Source organism: Epargyreus clarus, unplaced genomic scaffold (assembly GCF_041222505.1).
Source record: "Epargyreus clarus isolate Ecla_fem2 unplaced genomic scaffold, WU_Ecla_fem_2.2 ptg000035l, whole genome shotgun sequence".
Classification (NCBI taxonomy): domain Eukaryota; kingdom Metazoa; phylum Arthropoda; class Insecta; order Lepidoptera; family Hesperiidae; genus Epargyreus; species Epargyreus clarus.
The window spans coordinates 10,561,682-10,581,989 of NW_027332240.1; the positions used below are offsets into that span (position 1 = coordinate 10,561,682).

General features: G+C 36.1%; 1 protein-coding gene across 1 annotated transcript in view; it reads right to left on the reverse strand.

Annotated features, from left to right (window-relative positions):
* LOC140756594 (inactive dipeptidyl peptidase 10) overlaps nt 1-20,308 on the reverse strand; it is a 183,472-nt gene that overhangs the window by 42,562 nt on the left and 120,602 nt on the right. The window contains exon 3 of the mRNA XM_073092123.1: nt 1,249-1,343. Coding sequence (XP_072948224.1) covers nt 1,249-1,343 — 95 coding nt within the window. The remainder of the gene's footprint in view (nt 1-1,248; nt 1,344-20,308) is intronic.

The following is a 20,308-nucleotide window of genomic DNA, read 5'->3' on the forward strand; positions in this document are numbered from 1 at the left end:
GTGTTTCGTTTTGAAGGATGTGGTAAGGGAGACATAGTTTTCCGAGGATTTTCCAGCTTAGTACTCAGGGGTAGCAGCGTGCCTGTGGCCGACTTCAGATAGGAATATCAAATCATTGGTTGATTACAGAAGTCCATGGGCGGCAGTAGCCACTTACCATCAGGTGGACTGCATTCTCGTTTGCTATTCCTATATTATAAAAAAACTGTCTATGTAATGAAGTCGATTGCAGATGCATGGGCAGTAGTGACCACATACCATCAGATGGAGTGCATAACCGTTTTTGTACTTCAATCTTATTAAAATAAATGTCGGAAGAGGCCTCTATGCCCAGGAAAATATTTTCTTGCATCAATAGGTGTGGTGATGGATGTGAGGGGGATCACGTTCACAATATATTACGTATTTCGAAAGGCATTCGCAATACATTACTCGTATCGTACGCGCACAATTTATTATAATATAAATGAAAAACGCAATAAAACGGGCCTTTCGCGAACCATTCGTTACCTTTATTTCGCATTACAGTCACACGAATACCTTTAAATGGCACGCAATTTTTTGTATCATTAAAATTAAATTTGTTTTTCTGCCTCGCTATTGCTTCTTTTAAAAGAATTGTTCTGAGGCAAGTCTTTTAAAAGAATTGCTTAAAATAATGACTTTGAGTTTGAAAAATTGCGTAAATAAATTCGGTTGGTTCTGTTTTTGGAGGATAAATAATGTTGTTTATTTAGGAGACAGGTCAAAGTTATGAAGTCATTTAGATGTTCTTGGCTGTAATTCTTTAGCCATTATAAATAAGTCTCTCGGTATGTCTGTCTTTTCATTTTTGTGTTTGTAATTCTACTGGTCAAATTCTGTTCTACTAAGCTACTGGTACATTTTTTATGATTTTTTTAATTTTATGTTATTTATCATAAGTATGCATAGTAGTGCGTGACTTTAATTTTTTTGGCGTCCTTGTTAAGTCGTCGTTGGTAAGTGAAACTATCACAAAAATAAAAAATAACACAACAAATTAATTGGTAATATGTTCTGTGTCGTACCGGATCACATCATATCTATTAATGTAATAGTTTAGTATTATCGTAACGTATCCAGCGTAACCATTTCCGTTACAAAACGTTCCAGAAACACTTTTCCCTCTGACGCTTTACAAGTATCCTTAACTTAACAAAATCGTTTCATCACCACTTCCCTCTCATGGCGCGTCTAAAACATATAAGTAACTTCAAAAATACTCACGAAAGTAGAGTTGTTCATCAACAGTCGTGTGGTGAGGTTCTTCACGTTGAACAGCGTGAGGCCTCCCCACCGGTCCCGGAACACGAGCTCCTCGTCTGAAAGACACAAAGGTTTTTAGAAAACAAAAAATAAACAGACATTTTTTGACAAATTCAGCACGGTTGAAAAAGAATTGTTGAACAAAGGGGAAGATTTGTTATTTGTGACTTTGTGTGGGTATTGCTTATGTTGAATATGATTTGGATACATAAGTGTGAATGACGTTCATAGTGGGGGAAAGGGGTGAGGGGTTTAGTCTGTGTTGCATATATCTTTAACCTAACTAAATAATTAGCAAAATATACTTGTGACTGGAGTATGTCATAACTGCTTTGTGCTCCTTGAGGACTAAATTGGAACATCTCACGTTGCTATTTCTACGTTTTACATCCTTTATATTAAAGTAGAGGTGTCGCAATAAATTCCACTACTTTGCATGTCAAAAATTAAGTAGTAACAAAGAATAAATTAGTATTAATACACACACATTAAGTATGCATGTTTGTGTGGAAGTGAGTACATGAATGTCGATAAGATCCGTGAGAGGGCGCCTCAATCAATCACAATGCCTGCACGAGGCTTTTACGCAGCCCTGAAACGTTGTCACACATACGAGCGGTTAGGATTGGTAACAAATGTAGACGATAACTTCGTCTATATTTTTTTTAATTTTTAACTATATTTTATTTAATTTTTAACACACAACACTCGTTAAATATTTTTTATAAGATACTTAACCTAAAGATGTTGATCTTAGGACCCATTCGAGATTTTATTTTATAATACGACCTTGCAGTCGACCTGACAGCTACTGCCGCACATGGAAGTCTTTAATCAACCTGGGATAAGACTTAATTGCTACCTGAAGTCGGCTAGAGATGCTTCCCCCGAGAACTAAACTGGAACGTCTAGAATAAGCCAGCGCCAAGTACCTCTATTAGTAGGCAGAAAGAGGTTTGGCAGGGGTGCATGCGGAGTCGAACGAAATGGGTTCTGACGCTTTAATTTATCATTAATACGTAGTATAATTAATAACAGCTATTTTGCCGTTTGGTAGACCAAATGTGTCTTTAAAAGAGTGAAGAGATCTACATTTTCAGTCATGTATGATATGTCATGACGAACGATCGGCCTTTTTTGCAATATTTGAAGTTTTTAAACGATTCGTTTTCCTGATTTGTTTTCGTGTTGATATCATAGACAAATAGATATTAGATACATGATTTAAAAAAACCAAACCTAGGAACATTGAGCGAATATATTATTTAAGTATAGACCTCGCCAAGCTGCTAGTCCGCTCTGAAGTCGTTGCGAGCAGGTATAGTCATACAATTACGGCGACGCGACTCATTTCTATATTCAGAGCGGACTAGCAGTTGAACGCGGACTATACATAAAGTTAGTTGGTATCCTCGTCCGTATGTCACGGTATCAGAGATGCGCTGTAGCGGAAGACTGATGGCTGCTTAATTGACATTTAACCAACTTTCAAGGATGTATTATAGGGAGCATCTGCGTAGATTTAAGAAACGTTTTTCCTTTATTGATCTTAGAATTATGCGCATGGAAACGATTTAGGCTTTAAGGAAAAAGAAATGTTTTGTTTGTATGAGCTTATTGTAAAGTAAATTGTTAAATTGAAGTAGCTCTTTCTTCATTCAAAGCACCAGAGTATGATTTTGGTATGCACTACTTTCTAACAAAATGGGTGATCAGTAGACAGATATGTAAATCCAAATCGAATTTAAATTCAAATTCGTTATTTGCTAGTATGTGTTCCTAGGATCAAATCGAAGATGTATCCGTTCATAGTTCGCCACATCAATTTCTGTCTAATAAAATCAGCGGGTTCTGGTTTAAAGGGTGTGGTGAGGAAAACATACTTATCCAAGGCGTTCCAACTTGGTTCTCAGGGGTGACAACGCATCTGGAACCGACTCTAATCATATCTGAGGTTGATTATAGATGTCCATGGGCGGTAGTAGGCACTTATCATCAGGTAGAATGCGTGCTACTCTCATATTACAAAAAAAATATTTGTGGCGCACAGACGTCTACTCTCTTAACTAGCTTCTTCAAGATCCCTAACAGCATATAATCGATAGGCTTTCGAAGGGCGAATTGTAATTGGGCTCGCCTGTGTGTCTGGATGCGTCAAGGAAGATAGATTGCTTCCTAATTGAGATTTAACAAACATGGCTCTATAGGGGACTAATGAAAAAATATAGTCCCACACTCCATCTTATTGAGTTTATTGGATCACAGCGACGTAATTAATGAATAATCTACTTTTCTGAGGTCTTAGGGTCCAAACACATGTGAATAAATTATATTATTTTATCCAAAAGGTCATTTGGGTATAGATCTACCATAATAATTGTAGTGACCATTTATAATCAGGGGGTAGAACTCTCTGAGGTTCAACTCCGGCGGCATCACCGCCACACCTATTTCTGCCTCATAACAGCAGTGTTAAACGCTGCTGTATTCTGAAGGGTTCTGCTGAAGAGTGTGGTAAGGGAGACATATTTTGCCTAGGCGTTCCAACTTAGTATTTAAGAGTGGCGGCGAATCTATGGCCGAACTCAGATAGGAATATCTAATCCTATCTGGGGTTGATTACAGATGTCCATGCGCGGCAGTAGCCACTTACCATCAGGTGAACTGCATGCTCGTCTTCTACCTCTATATTATAAAAAAGGTGGACTGCATGCATAGCATAGCATAGCTAAATTTATGTTATAAAGCAAGAATAAGATACAATATATTTCCGTATGAATAATAAGCTGAACCGTTAAAATATCAAAGTATAGTTCGGCACGGTTCATTCTAGTTCATTCGCAAATGAGCAGCTTCCCGTCCGGATATGCCGCTATATCCGGCCCGGGTACACGGGCGACATAGAGAATGCTAGGAATACCCTCGCATGTAAGCGTGGCTTTGTGCATCGAATGTTGTATTTGTATGTGAGAATTAATTCTTGTTATTGAATTTGAAATCAGTTAAGCCTAATTGTTTAATTTTTGTTTGGATGGCAATTCAACTGTGCATATGTGCATACGTGCATATGTATACAGACACGCAAGAAATATGATACGACACAACACGACACATAATATAACATAACGTAAAAATATTTTTTCTGCGTATCTTGCATATTTATTAGCCAACTTTATGGTTTTGATTTTCATCTGTCGGTTTTGCAAAAAAAATAGACACATTTATAATAACAGAAGTATTGTTTTAAATAGACAAATACGTTATAAGATTACTTACTCCTAACAAGAAAATGTACCCAGTTTTGAGAATTGAAATAGTTGCGTAAAGAGTTTTGCCACGTCTCCGTGCTAAAATGTCCCTAAAGTATTTGAAATATTTATTTATTTATTATGTAGATTACGCAGTATTAGTTATTTATTCGTAAATTTTCTCTAAAAATGTTTATATTTGTCCAGAATTAAAAAAAAGAACTTACTAATAAGCCGTTTGTGGCTTCATTCAATTTCAAGGCGGCGAAGTATCTTTACTAATCTATGCTTGACAAGTTCAAAGTTAAAGCTAACAAAACCAACAATGAGCGGTGCAGTGGTTACAAAGAAGTAGAAAATCATGAGTTAAACCACATTATTCCAGTATTCAGTGTAGTCTGAGGAAGGTGGGAAAAGCAAGTGAACATAACAAATGTGCAAAGTTGTCGTCCGTACGTTAATTAGACGACTGAGAGCGGAGTTCAAGCTGTTGGGGTAGGGCTGCCACTTTTCAAACTATATAGTTCAATATTATTTTTAAAAATTTTAAGATTATTTTCCAAAATGATAAAATGACTTTATTATAATGCCAAAGAGTTGTAAAACATATCGCAACATGAAAGTTAAAATATAGAGCTTTATTAAATTTTAAAATGCTAAATTATTATTTTCCAAATCTCCCAACATTATTAGATACTTTTTTTTTAAATAGCGTAATTACTTACAAATATTTTTCTAGCTTGATTTAATCCCCTTAACCTGATCAGTTTTTTATGAGTATTTTTACTTGAATTGAAAGTACGACGTGAATATATTTTCATGCACTTTAATAATTTAAAAACATTTAATCTGTATCAATTATCATTATAAAAATATTTTTTTAAATAAAAATACCGTGAGGTAGACTCTTCCTGGTTAACAAACGACGTACGTATTACCTTCGTTATTCAAAATCAAAATTCCCAAGGATAAAATAATCCGCAAAATTGGCATCACAAAAATATCAGTGGCAACCCTATGGCCGTCGCCTTGACTCGCTCGCCCGAAAGAGCCTTTGAGAGGACTTAACTCCGCCGTGTGCTGACTGCACTGCCGACTGTGTTTGTACTTTTAAGTATCTGCATCGACTCGGCCGATTGTTTTGAATGTATTCTTTTTGAAAGGTTTATATAATATAGGAGTAGCATATGAGCTTGCACTCTACCTGCTGATAAGTGACTACTGCCGTCCATGCCGACATCTGTAATCACCCCCAGATAGGATAGGATTCCTACCTGAGGTCGGCCACAGATGCGCCGCTACCACTGAGAACTAGTTGGAACGCCTCGGAAAAGTACGCATCTGTGGCTGACCTCAGGTAGGAATATTTAATCCTATTTGGGGGTGATTACAGATGTCCGTGGGCGGCAGTAGCCATCAGGTGGACTGCATGCTCGTCTGCTGCTCCTATATTATTAAAAAAATATTGTTCAACATACGATATTGCTGCTGGGTTGTATATCATTATTATTATTTGTTAATAATAATGTGGTTTCATTGTATACTAAGCCTTATACTGAAGATATTAGCTGTTAGCATTATATTCTTGCTAACAAAGCCCAATATTTAGTAAACCTACACAATAGTCAAATGAGAGGTCAACTTATATTGGTTATTAAAACTAAGCAGCTACAGATAAAACACTACTTCGGTCGCCCTGAGCTTTTTTGGCTCTATTTTTTAGTATTCTTATAAATGAAAGACAGTATCTAGAACACACAGAAGGAAAGGAAACACAAAAATAAAATGAAATAAACGAAGGAATACATACATTTTAAGAGCGCATTATGTTGTAACTTTTTATGTTATTACTCTTTAGGGTCCTTACTGGGTGCTTAGGAATTATTTCGGTTCTGAACATTTCCATTTTAGTACTCAATCTATATTAAATATTCTGAATAGTATGTCTGTTTTTACCGTGTAACATACAAAAGTACTAAAACGATTTTAATGAGACTTTAAAAAAAAACTAATGATTTTACGTAAAAACTATTTGACAGAATATCTCTCGGACGTGAGGTAACAAACTTTTATTTATCTTGTAATATAATAATAATAATAACGTTTTCTACAATCACAGCCCCACACTAGGATTCCCTGTGTGGTGCCATGGACACACACAGAGACAAATACACAAACACCCAGACCCAGAAACAGAAACCTAAATTCATCATTTAGAAATCTGTCTGGCTGGGATCGAACCAGGGACCTTTTGCGCGTCAGACCGGTATTGCTACCGGTCCGCCACGCGGGTCATCAAAAGGGTTTTGGCTTGTTAAGTTTAAACTTAAGCAAGTAAACGCACTATTATCATATAGATTGTGTACCATATTTAAATGTAATGGATATTGGTAAACGTGATAGCCCAGTGGTTGGAAAATGCGACTTCTTCATCGAGGATTCCAATGATCAAATTCTAGGCCTGTGATTTTCCAAAGTTATGTGCTTATTAGAAACGAGCTTTTGCCCGCAGCTTCGCTCGCGTTACGAAGTAATATTTTCATCCCCTATTTTATCCCCTTGGGGGTAGAATTGATCAAAATCCTTTCTTAGCGGATGATGAACATCTGCATGCTAAATTTCAGCCCGATCCGTCCAGTGGTTTTGGGCTGTGCGTTGATAGATCACTATGTCAGTCAGTCACCTATGAGTTATATATATTTAGATTTAGGCATCGCTTTGCTTAAACGATGAAGGAAAACATTGCTAGGAAAACTGCATATTTAAGAAATCTTAATAAAAAAGTGTACAAAGGTATGTGAAGTCTACCAATCCGCACTGAGCCAGCGCGGTGGACTATGGCCTAATTTTTCTTATTCTGTGATGAGACTCGTGCCTAGCACTGGGACAGTAATGGGTTGATGATAATGATGATGATTTAAATGTAATGTGTTTATAAAATACTCGTGTTAAGGAACCATGAGAAAAAATTTCATGAAACTTACGGGACACCCTGTATTGAAACACTTCCCATCGGATCATTTAAAGGAAGTATCTGCCATTACAGTTTCGTGTACATGACCGCGGTGTTACCGTCTCCTTTATGACCATGAGGGCCATTATGCTTCACCATACGCGGTAATGTTATCGTTCCCCATTTGTAATTTGGGCAACTATATATGGATGGGGTATTTAGTATTAAATTCACACGGAAATTTTAGATGGCTTATTTTATTTATAATTTTCTTGTATATTTTGTAAATAAGTCCCTTTTTTAGTTTATAGTTTATAGTTTATTTTTTTACTTAAAATTTCATATATTTAGTAATTATAATTGTAAATAACATAGATATAATATTTAACATCGAATAAACAAAAATAGTTTTGAAATTAAAATCTTGAATTCATTCGCTTAAAAAAGTAACCTAAATAGCAATAATTAAATTATATTATGTGAGACATTGTGCTTTGTCTGTGATGGTGGTGTCATTATGAGATTTTCCGCATTGTAGTAGAAATAAAGTGATGCTTGTCTCATAGTTTGCTAATTATAAGATTCTATCTCATGTATTTATTATATACGAAGCGAAGTAACAAGATCAAATAATAAAATAATGTAACAATAGTCAAAATGTAATAACGAAATTTTAAGTATCTAGAAAATCACTAAGCTTGAGTTACTTATATGTTTTTTTATAATGTAAGAGCAGCAGACGAGCATGCAGTCCACCTGATGGTAAACGGCTACTGCCTATTCATGGACATTTGTAATCAACTTCAGATAGGATTAGATACTCCTACCTGAGGTTGACCACAGATGCGCCCGCTAACCCTGAGGACTAAGCTGGAACGCCTCGGAAAAGTATTTCTCCTTTACCACACCCTTCAAACTAGAACACAGCAGCGTTAACACTGCTGTTATGAGGCCGAAATAGGTGTGGAGGTGTTGCCGTCGGAGTCGAACCACAAAGGGTTCTATCACCATGTATAAATGTTAATTAGTATACTAGATGTAGTACTTAGTACTTAAGGTCATGACCTCCGAAGGCTATAGTGATTCACAATAAATATTCCCCATAAACCAGCGCGTAAAAATAAAAATATTTGTTTTGGCAACACTCCAGCCGGAAGTAAACAATGAACACGACGGAGAGAAAATACTGGCGGGTCTTAGATGTCCACAGATAATATATTGAGCCGTGTCTAGATGTTCCAAATAATGTTATCCTTTTACCCATACAGGTTGTGGCAACTAAGTTCTCGCCATTTTTAATGAAATTATAAACAGAATAACTACTTCAAACGATGTTTTAACTTCTTTTTTATTTTATATTTAATTATTTCCAAACGTTTAATATGATTTTAAATATCTTTTTGCTAGTAATCACTTGGTTTGGACTCGAAAAAGACATTCAAATAATTGGCATCAATATTGAACAATATGTGTGCGAAGCAATTTGACATCCAATTCAAATGATTTTACAATTAACTTAAAATAACTCGAAAAAGAAAAAAATATCATACACGTCGAGAGAATAAAACTACTTATTTCTAATGATTTAAAAGCCCTCCAATAATAGCTAAAAATGCGAGAACTTAGGTGCCAACTAAATAACAAATTTCTATTAAATAATTATCGGAAATTTGCCCAAGCCACAACCACGCGTTTTGATCTAATTGCTTAAATAAACAGCTAGAAGTTACAAAAATATATAATGAACAAATATTATTATAAAAGCTGTTAATTTACTTTCATCTGTCCCGGTTTCACTTATCAATTATTGAACCGACCTCAATATAATTTAGCTCGTGTATCAATATAAAAATACATGAAACAAATTTTTACCTCAAGAAATTCGGCAAATCCCCAGGGGGGAGTACTAAGTTTAGTTTCTTTGTGTTCAGGATAACGTTAACGTTACAGGTAAAAGGTTAATTCACGTGATCGGAGTCATGACCGAAACTATTTGTAACAATGTTTAAAAGAAAAAATATAAAACTTTCTTACTCCGAACTATGAAAAGGAAAATTTACCTTATTACCTTATTTCTTATTTACGTTACACATTTCGTCTGTATTGAAGTTAAATGGTAAATATTTTAATCTAATTCGAACGTTAGTCTTACCGAACCTGGATTACACATATGTTGTATATCTTTTCAAAGTGTACTTTTCAAAATAATATAAATAAAGAGTTGTAAATACAAATACAGTATTATTTTGACGTTTTTGTGGATAACTTACTCTCTATAAACACAAATGGGAAGGATCTCTACAAATTCAAGGTTAGCCTATTACAGTCGACATTTTTAAGGCTATTCGGAGATAATTACGACCACAACCTTCAGACAATATAATATCAATGTGAAAATAGCTATTGCAAGTTAAAACAGCAAAGTGAAAACCATATTCAAAACACTAAGTTTCATCTTCTATACATTCCTATTCACGTCCTAATTGCGAGGAATAATTACGTAAGCGTTCATTTTCGCAATTTTCGTAAAAGTCAAAAGAAGCCAAAGACATTTCGCATCCAATTCTACCCAACGCTGAAAAGTTTCCTCTTGAAATATCAATAAAATCATAAGATCCATACTTATTGGCCGTTCACGGAAATTTTCAATTGCTCCAGCATTTCAATGGGCACGTCCCACGATCATTTCGAAAACCCTTCAGAGTTTTAATTTGATTTCACGATACGTTTATTTTGAACCATTCTCCGATATTTTTAAAGTCAATTTCGAAACTCTGTGCCAAATTCTACGGCAATTGATGATACGTGAGTTGCCAGTAAGTGAATCATGTAATTTGGTGTATATTTTCTTTGCAAAATGGCAACATTCTCGTGTCATTTTATAAAATGTATACTGCGATTGCGATGCGGAAAATTATATTGATCCCGAGGGATAAACTGTGTATCTATGTTTTATAGGTGGAATTAGGTAATCTTTCTAAACCTAGGCGCAGTCAAATATAGGTATATAAGTATATTTATTATATAACAGCAATGTAAGCAACAAGCAAGCATGTAGTTTACTTAATGTTAATATACAGTCGTCTTTGAAAATACCGTCGCGAAATAGGACGGAAATCGGAGCCAATAAGAGTCCAATCACAGTTGTTATGTTACCCGTGGGAGCGAAGTTGAACAGACACATTGGAGACATACCAACATCTTAACAATGTACAACACTATTCAAACGAGAACACAGCAGGCCCCTGGTATGAAGGCAAAATAGATGCAGTCAAAACACGAAAAGTTCTCCTTTAATTCACTTTCTGTCTAAATGTGTTACAATTTTATATTATTTTTTAATATCAAAATGCTCGCCCATTTTGCTCACTAATATACGTAAAATAAACAAGAATAATTCTTGAGAATATTGTATTTGCACTTTATTAAATTCCATCTAGTTGATGAGCGTTCATATTTCAAATACGATGTTCTGTGTACCGAGTTGCTCTGAGGAAATTGAAATATCTGTCATTGTTTTAATATTTCTTTAATAAGGAGATGCTTATAATATTAATATTATATTAAAATTTTAATATTGCATGGGGTTACATTATTTCCCTTTTCAGTTAAACATTTTTAAACAATACAGAAAGATTGATTTGTATGGAAAAAATCCTAATCTTACATGGATTCCTTGTGTCATTGTCTGCATGACCTGAGATCGAACCCGGATCTCTTACTACACTGGAAGAAACACATCCTACGGTGGATGTTCCTTATTAAGACTACTTTTAGTGACCTCTATTTAAAGTAATTTTGAAGTGCCAAATCTTATACCGTTCCGGGAATACCTCAGAGGGAATTTAAAACAGTCTTAATTCGATGCTATTTCTCTTCTGTTATCCGGAAATTAAAATAAATCCACTGAAATTAATTCAATTCATGAAACACAGCTATAGATGTCACGGAGCTTAGTGCGACTTTATGAATAACTTCAATTATTCACTTCACTTTGTTCTTCAAAACAGTAATGGAATTTAAGGAAAATGTACTGAGAAATAATAAATGTGTATTGTTCGAATGATTTCAGTTGAAGCTTCTAATAGAGTAATAAATTCTTGGAAGAATCCGACGTGGTTCGACTGTATCTTTGTCACAGCTAATTTTGTTTGTAAGAGTTGCTACACCAAAAACAAATTAATGTATAGTCCGAGCCAAACTACTAGTCCGCTCAAGCAGGTGCAGTCATACAATTTGCTATGACGACGCGATTCATTTCTATATTCAGAGCGGACTAGCAGTTTTACGCGGACTATACCATAGTGACAATTATTGGCGAGCAAAATTGTCAAATTGCGTTTGCTTAATGTTAACTTTGTTGCAAAATCCTTTGTCATGTAGATAAAAGGATATCAACTCAACCCACAAACAGCGTTGAGTGAGATCCACAGCTGTTACAGGGTTTCGCAGGCAATTACAAAGTTAAGGGACTCGGGCCCAAAACGTGACCAGTATAACTTGACCCTTAACAATTTTCCACATTTAATTGGTTAATTTCAAAGAGAATAAAATCGTAACCACACACGACTATATCCTATGTCGTGGCTTATGGCTATAAAGGAATTTAGAACCTTCTGTGTGGCACCGATATGGGGAACTCTGAAACACGTCCATCATAATCAATATCCGAACCAATATCCGAAATTGAATAATTCATAAATGCGCATGCGTATTTTCATATATATAAATTTAGGAAAATTCCACGTGATCCAAAATTAAATCAGATCACTAGTAAAAAAATTGGTATTGTGCTAAAAAAGACATAGTAATAGGTTTATTTTTGCACGCTGAATCCATAATAAAATCACGAGCATTTCGGGTGATTCTATTATTTTAATCTATTAGAGAAGTAACTTTCCGTCGTGTGACATAAGTAATACAACTTTTCACTACCTTCACGATATTCTTAGAATTCAGTTATTTAAGAAAAAATATAGAGTTATTAAATTATTTCACGTTTCTGTACGTTTAATGAATGAATAAAATGAATGAAATGTCAATATGTTTGAAAGGTGGTAGAACCCTTTGTGGTTCGACTCCGGCGGCACCATCGCCACACCTATTTCTGCCTCATAACAGCAGAGCAGTATTAAACGCTGCTGTGTCATGGTTTGAAGGGTGTAAAGTGTACACACTTTTCCGAGGCGTTTCAACTTAGTCTTCAGGGGTAGCGGTGCATCTGTGGTCGACCTCAGGTAGACATATCCAATCCTATCTAGGATTGATTACAGACGTCCATGGGCGGCAGTAGCCACTTACCATCAGGTGGACTGCATGCTCGTCTGCTATTCTTATATTATAAAAAAACGAGTGTACTAATTAATCGTCTGATAGACACCTTAATTTGATTTATTATCGATTACTTAAGCGTTTCTCAGTGGAGGTACAGAGGTCAGCTTGAACTGGTCGACGCTGGCAGTGGTGAAACATTTTTCTTTATTTTAATTTAACGCTCTCCAAAATGTATTTACGCTTGCGATGAAAATTAAAATGGTCCCCTTGTTTATTGTCCCCCGTAAAATCAGGCAAATTTAACACAACTTGATTTTTAAACAAGTAATTAATTAAAAAAATCAAAAACCCGACTGCACCAAAAAGGCTGAAGTAGAATTTCCAAAAGCAGTGAAATAGGCATTTCATTATTTTTATCCAGAAAGCCAAATACAAAGTTTCATAGTAGGTGTCTGCTTCAAAAACAAAAGATGTTCAAACAATATTATCCTATTTTATCCTCGTAGTGTTCATTTACGCTATATAAAGAACCTATATGTAAAATTCCAGCACGCTTAAGTTCAGCGGTTTCCCTTTGCGCTGATCTCTGGCACAGCAACTCACTCATTTAGTCGTACAGTCATCTCGATGTGTATATACGAGTCTATATGTACTAGCTGACCCAGCAAACGTTGTGTTGCCATATAAATAAAAAAAATGTTAAGGATGAACAACCCTTATCACTTAGGTGTTAAAAAAAATAGATAGTGGCCGATTCTCAGACCTACTGAATATGTATATAAAATTTGGTGAAAATCGGTGAAGCCGTTTCGGAGGAGTACGGTAACTAACACGAGAATTTTATATATAAGATATATTATATAATGTATGTGTAATCTCCTCTTAATTTCCTTTATTTTGACACCCTACTCGATAAATTTGGTTAACTTTTTTAAAACGTGTTACTATTTCGCGAAAAAAATCACCATTTATGGTCTATAAAATATATAACTTCGGTAAAACAAAGTTTCGGTCATTATTTTACCTCGTTAGAGGTAGCATTTCATTATTTTTATCCAACAAGCTTGAAACACTATGAGTGTTTGCTTCAAAATTGACGATTGTTCAAATGAACTTTTAACCCACATTTTACCTTCTACGGGGTTGATTTTTCGGAGGGGGATAAATAAGTGCGTCCTTGTTCCTATCCAGAAAGCCAAATACAAAATTTTATAGTAGTTGCTTCAAAATTAAAGGATTTCAAAAAAACTGTTTTCCCCTATTTTACCCTCTTAAGGGTAGAATTTCCAAAAGGCTTTTCTTAGTACTTATTCAAGCTATATAGAGAACCTGTGTGCAAAATTTCAGAACTGTAAGGTCCTTGGTTTAGGCTGTACGTTGATTTCTGAAAAATGAAAAAGTCATTTAGTTAGTCAGTCAGTCAGTCACCTTACTGATTTATATATATACAAATATGTTTTTATAATCTCCGTTTAATTTCCTTCCATTTGATACCCTACTCGATAGGTTCGCTTAACTTTTTTTTTTAAATGTGTTACTATTTCGCGCCAAAAATCCGCCATTTTGATTTTTTTTTACTAACACCTATCTAAGGACACTCGGGTCATTGAGACAAATATAATGACACTTTAACTGTTGAAATTCATCCAGCCGTTTGTTAGATCGGATCAAATAAAGAAAGACAAACATACAAGATACGCGCGAAAAACATAACCCTTCCTTGGCAGTCGGGTAAAAACGACAGGACGTAGAGGGAATTTTTAAAACGGTAACCGAATCTGTTTATGAATCTTTTTTGTTTTATCGAGTTCGTCTAAATTTAGTAAGTAATCAATATAAAAAAAATTAGATATCTGGCAGATGAAATATTTTGCATCACGCTTGTTGGCAGTATTGACAGACGGATACCATGATATTTAAAGATGAATATAATTTAATTACTTTATTTTGATCTATTGATGTACTCTATAGTAGACCGGTCACCATACCGATCTGATACGCAAGGGGTTCTAGGTTTGATCCCTGGGTAGATTTATCAAACTTAGGCCAAATTTATTATTTCGTTATCTGTTTTGAGTATGTGCGTCCATGGCATCCACGACACAGGAAAAGTCTTAGTTTGGGGTTGTGGGTAAAAACCGTAATGTTTATTTTTTATAATTTGGAACGAACATAAAATTAATGTTAATTAGATGGAAGGATTTTCTCATAGAGTATATTGCAAAAGATAACAATAAAATACCCTATGTTCTTCCGACAGAATTAGGACAAATGTAATAGGGGTAGTATACCCCTACCCTGAGGGCAAAGTTGGAAGCGGAAAATCTTACAAATAATTTCAAATGCATTAGCCTGATGAAAGAATTCAGACTTAGACAACTTCTCTTCCATTTAATGAAAGCTACTTCGCCCTGGAAACTTCAAAAGTTTCCGACGAAATTTTTTCAATTTGTGAGCACGTAAAGCTGGATCCATAAACTAGTTATATTTCAACTAAACTTCGAAATTTTTGAGACTTTGACATATTATGGACGGAAGATGGTTGTGTAGTTACTCGTACTTTGTTTAGTAATATTTATAATATTCATAACTTTGTTTTCTTTTTTGAATGAAAATTGTACTAAATACTGCTGTCCTTAGAACTAATATGAAACGAATGAAAAGTGTGATTTAATAGCTTACTCTGAGTCGTTGAGCTATTTATTTATTTTTTCTCAAAAGTCAAAAGGTACATTCACACATATAATAATAGTCTGTCAAACTGTGAAACAGTTTGTCGGCAGTATATCTCAGCTATGGCTTGAAAATGCATACTCCTATATGAGCATTATGAAAAGCAGGACCAATTTCAAGGGCTGCATGCGCCTTTTTATCAGTTTTATCAGCTTTTTATTACATAGTACCTTGACATTTATCATAAAGCACGTTTGCGACCAGATGTACTTTTTGTACCCTATCCATTTCATTCGCCAAAAAATATTTGCCAAACTCCTATCAATGGCTGATCTGGAATTATTTGTGATTTGTGAAATATATTCGCTTGTATTTGGCTCACCGCCAATTGGAAGTAAATAACGGATATGACTAAGCTTGTGGGCTGTCTGTCCAATTTGACCATTGGGCCAAATAAATTCATGCTCTTTCCATATTATTTTCAATTTAAAACGAATATGAGTGAGAAAGTTTCTTGCAAAATGTTTTGTAGTTTCACAAGAACCTTGGTTGAGATGTTTCTTCAATAAAGAAATGGGTAATTTAGGTCATCACAGATAAAGTAACTTAATAGAATTTCCTTAGCGATTTTTATCATACCAACCTACCGGCCAAGGGCTTCTTCCAATAAATGTACCAATTTTGCAGTCTAATACAGTGATGTACACCATGAATGTACTGCATCTCCTTTCACGGAGACACGGATCTCCTTTCAGTGTAAGAGGGGCTTTTGCCGTAGTGTACCGTATTGCATGAATGTCCCACTGCTGGACACTGATCTCTTTTCAGAGTGAGAGAAGTTTTGCCGTAGTCTTTGTGCTGACCAAGTGCGAATTAGTAGACTTCACACACCTTTAAGAACTTTCTCGTAACTCTCAGTTCTGCAGATTTTCTCACGATGTTTTTATTCGCCTCTATAGCAAGTGATAATTAAATTGTAAATGATGAATGTATGATTAATTATGTATAAATGAATGAACGCAAACGTTATAACTGGACGTTTTGCAGTAATTTCCGGAGTGTGTTCATGGCAAAGATATTACGTGGGGAGATTGACGGCGGCGCAATTAAGAGCGGAAAGTTGGTAGACGTGATCGAAATCGCTGATCGTACCGCTTCGATATCAGACACGAGGAGCCTTGCTACATAGGTATACAGCGTTTTTTTCATGTCTAACGTTACATTGTAACACATTCTTTATATTAAAGCGCATAGATTTGATACAAATATTGTGTTACAACGAGTTATGCCCCGCTGTTTTACGTGCGTTTAAAAGTATGACTACATTGGAGATTTTGTGGAAATGTATTTATGTCTGCTTTAAAACGGTAGTATTAAGCGCCACTGTGTTCAAAGGGTGGGGTAATGTTACCGTTAGACACTTATACGAGAAGTTATCCTTATGAGATTATGGGAGACTTGTCATCTACCATTTAGTATATATGGTCGTCTCTGCGAAGTTAGGATAAAAGTACTAAGCAATAAACTGCGACTGTTCCAATGATGGTTAAGATTTCCGAATAAACTTACAGTTAAATCACACAGTACACATATAAAACAGAAAAGGAAATAAAATGTAACTGTCACACTAGCCTACTTGATATTAAAGATTAAAACCATCAAGTCTTTCTCATGTTGAGATATAATCTCGCCTTTTTACCCGATAAAGGAAAGAAAATTGTAGGTAAAACATGAATTTTATCTGATTTTAATCCAAGTAGAGCTTGTAGAAGCTCATAGGCGTGATAGTGATAAAAGCTCAAAGCTGTGTGCGCCGACAATCTCATTAATATAATGTAGCTTGTTGCAAACGGGCGGGTTGGACGCGCGTTTTATTTTATTTTCTTAAAAAAAAATTAACCCAAAGTCTACTAAATGGTAAACCAGATGGGCGAAGAAATCGTTGATGGCCAAAACTCAGGTGGTTAGGTGGAGTTGAACAGGACCTGAAAACTCGGGGGGTGACGAAATGGAGAGAGAAACCCAAGAATAGACCAGACTGGAGGAATATTCTGGACCAGGCCAAAGTCCACGCGTGGTTGTAGCGCCTTAAATGATGATGATGAGGTAAAATATTTACCTGAAGTCGGCCACGGATACTTTACTAGTAATAGTGACTAAGTTGAAACGCTTCGGATAAGTATGACTTTACCAAACCCTTTAAATCGGAACACAGCAGCGTTGAACACTGCTGTTATGTGGTGAAATAGCTGTGGCGGTGGTGCCGCCGGAGTCGATCCACAAAGGGTTCTACTACCTTTAAAAACACTGCTGTTATGAGGCAGAATTAGGTATAGCAGCTATGCCTTTAGAATGGAACCAAGTAAAGTATTCTATCTTCAAATGTCTTATTTTATCAATAATTATAATCGTAGTTGCTGCCTTGATGCCCGTCTACAACATTTTCTACTTTACGGATGGATCACTTTGTGACGGTTACTAGAACACGTTTACACCCCCAAACGTTGATCTCGTTTTTAGATTACCATTCATATTATATACACTAACGTATTATAGGAGAAAAGTAAGTAGAGAGCAAGCAATTTAGGGCATTGAATCAAAGAAAATTGAGACAAAAAATACGAAAAATAATTCACTTCATTTATTGAATGCCTGCACAACAACTATTTGCGAGTTAACCTATCTTGATGTTAACTTATAATCTTCTTACTTTCCCTTTATTTATTACTTAGACCAAAATTCATTACTTAAAGGGAATCGAATCGGAGAATTTACTTTTTTTTTTTTTGTTGACGAGGGGGAAACCTTCAAAAGGTACCCTATGCCGTGGGAGCGGCACGGGGTTATGTGGGATTCTTACACTGGGGCACTAAAACCACCCCGGTGGCCGTCCTCGGCGCTGCGTAGAGGACTCCGGGATCTCCAACGGAACGCAACCGGAGTCCACTTGGCGCGTTGCCCCGTCGGGCTCCGCCCAGGTGAGCTTGAAACTCACCACACCATCTGGTATTCACAACGGTATGCGACCACGCATACCGCCGTCCATCCCGGGGTTGCTGGCCAGGCGGTTCGAGCTCCCACTCTTGCCGTCCGCAACCCCGGAAGCCCCCTTTTAGTCGCCTCTTACGACAGGCAGGGGATACCGTCGCTCTATTCTGGTCCCGGAACTACAGGGACCGGAGAATTTACTTACTCGTATATCAAGCTGGTACAGTGATCACAGTAGAATGCAGACATTAGGACTTGGAGCTTGTATGGACTTTGCATAGATTTAGATGTAGATTTTCGAGTATGTAGATGTAAGCGAAGGCCTTATTACGCTTTTTAAACTAGAACACAAGCACGCTTTGGTACAGCTGTTATAAGAATAAAAAATATAACTCCAGATTTATCTTCTAAGCCAACATAAAAGGCAATGTAACTTTCACACTGGGGGTCATAGGTTAGTAAAGATTACTCACTCCTAACAAGAAAATGTAACCAGTTTTGAGAATTGAAATAGTCGCGTAAAAAAGTTTTGCCAGGTTTCGCTGCTAAAATGTCCCTAAAATATTTGAAATACTTATTTATTTATTATGTAAATTACGCAGTATTAGTAATTTATTCATAAATTTCTCTAAAAATGTTTTATTTGTCAAGAATTAAAAAAAATAACTGACAAATCAGCCGTTTGTGGCTTCATTCAATTTCAAGGCGGGGAAATATTTTTACTTATCAAAACTGGGAGTCTATGGTCTAAAAAATAAATTATTTACATATTATACTATAGGAAGACAATCAACAAATGCAAAGGAAAAACATCTCGGGAAACCCACATTTCTGAGAAAACTGTTAGGAAGTTCTCTATTGTGTGTGAAATCTACCCATACGCGGCAGTGGGATATTTATGGTGCTGTTAAGGTAGTATATATAGCAGTAATAGCCTAGTGGTTAAGAAACTCAGCCTCTCGATCGAGGGGTCCGAGGTTCAAATCCCAGGCACGCACCTCTGATTTTTCGAAGTCATGTGCGTATTAGAAATTAATTATCACTTGCTAAACGGTGAAGGAAAACATCGTGAGGAAACCTGAATACCTGAAAGATTTATAAAAAAAAATCTCAAAGGTATGTGAAGTCTACTAATAAGCACTTGGCCGCGGTGGACTATGGCCTAATCCTTCTCATTATGAGAGGAGACCCGTGCCCAGCAGTGGGACAGTAATGGGTTGTCGATGATGATGATGATGTTAAGGCAGTATACATTTGCGAATTTACTAGCTAAGTGTATGATATAAGAGACGAAAGCTTTCCCTCTAATTATCGTCAACTCGTTCAAACTCAAATATTCGTATTTACTGTATTCCGCTTTGAAGTTCCGAGCAAGCGACTTAATTGCGTAAGTAGGATAAACCAAATGAGAGTAGTTCCTAAATAATATATGCCAGTATCATATCTGCTTGCTTAGTTTACATATGCATGTGTCATCTATTTTTTTAAAAGCTCATTTTTAAAGGTGGAAGAATTCTCCGTTGTTCAACATTGGAGGTGGTAGAACACTTTGTGATTCTACTTCGGCGGCACCACCTCGATTTCTGCCTCATAACAGCAGCGTTAAGCGCTCCTGTGTTCTGGTTTGAGGGGTAAGGAAGACATACTGTTCCGATTCCGAGGCGTTGCAGCTTAGTCCTCAGGGGTGGCGGCGCATCTGTGGCCGCCCTCAGGTAGCAATACGAGTATCTATTCCTATCTGGGGTTGATTACAGATGTCCATGGATGGCAGTAGCCACTTACACCATGTGGACTGCACGCTCATTTACCATATTAAAAAATAGGGCTAGTTTTTTTGTCAATAATTCTTCGTTCACACAAGTAAAATGTTACGCTGCTGTCATCA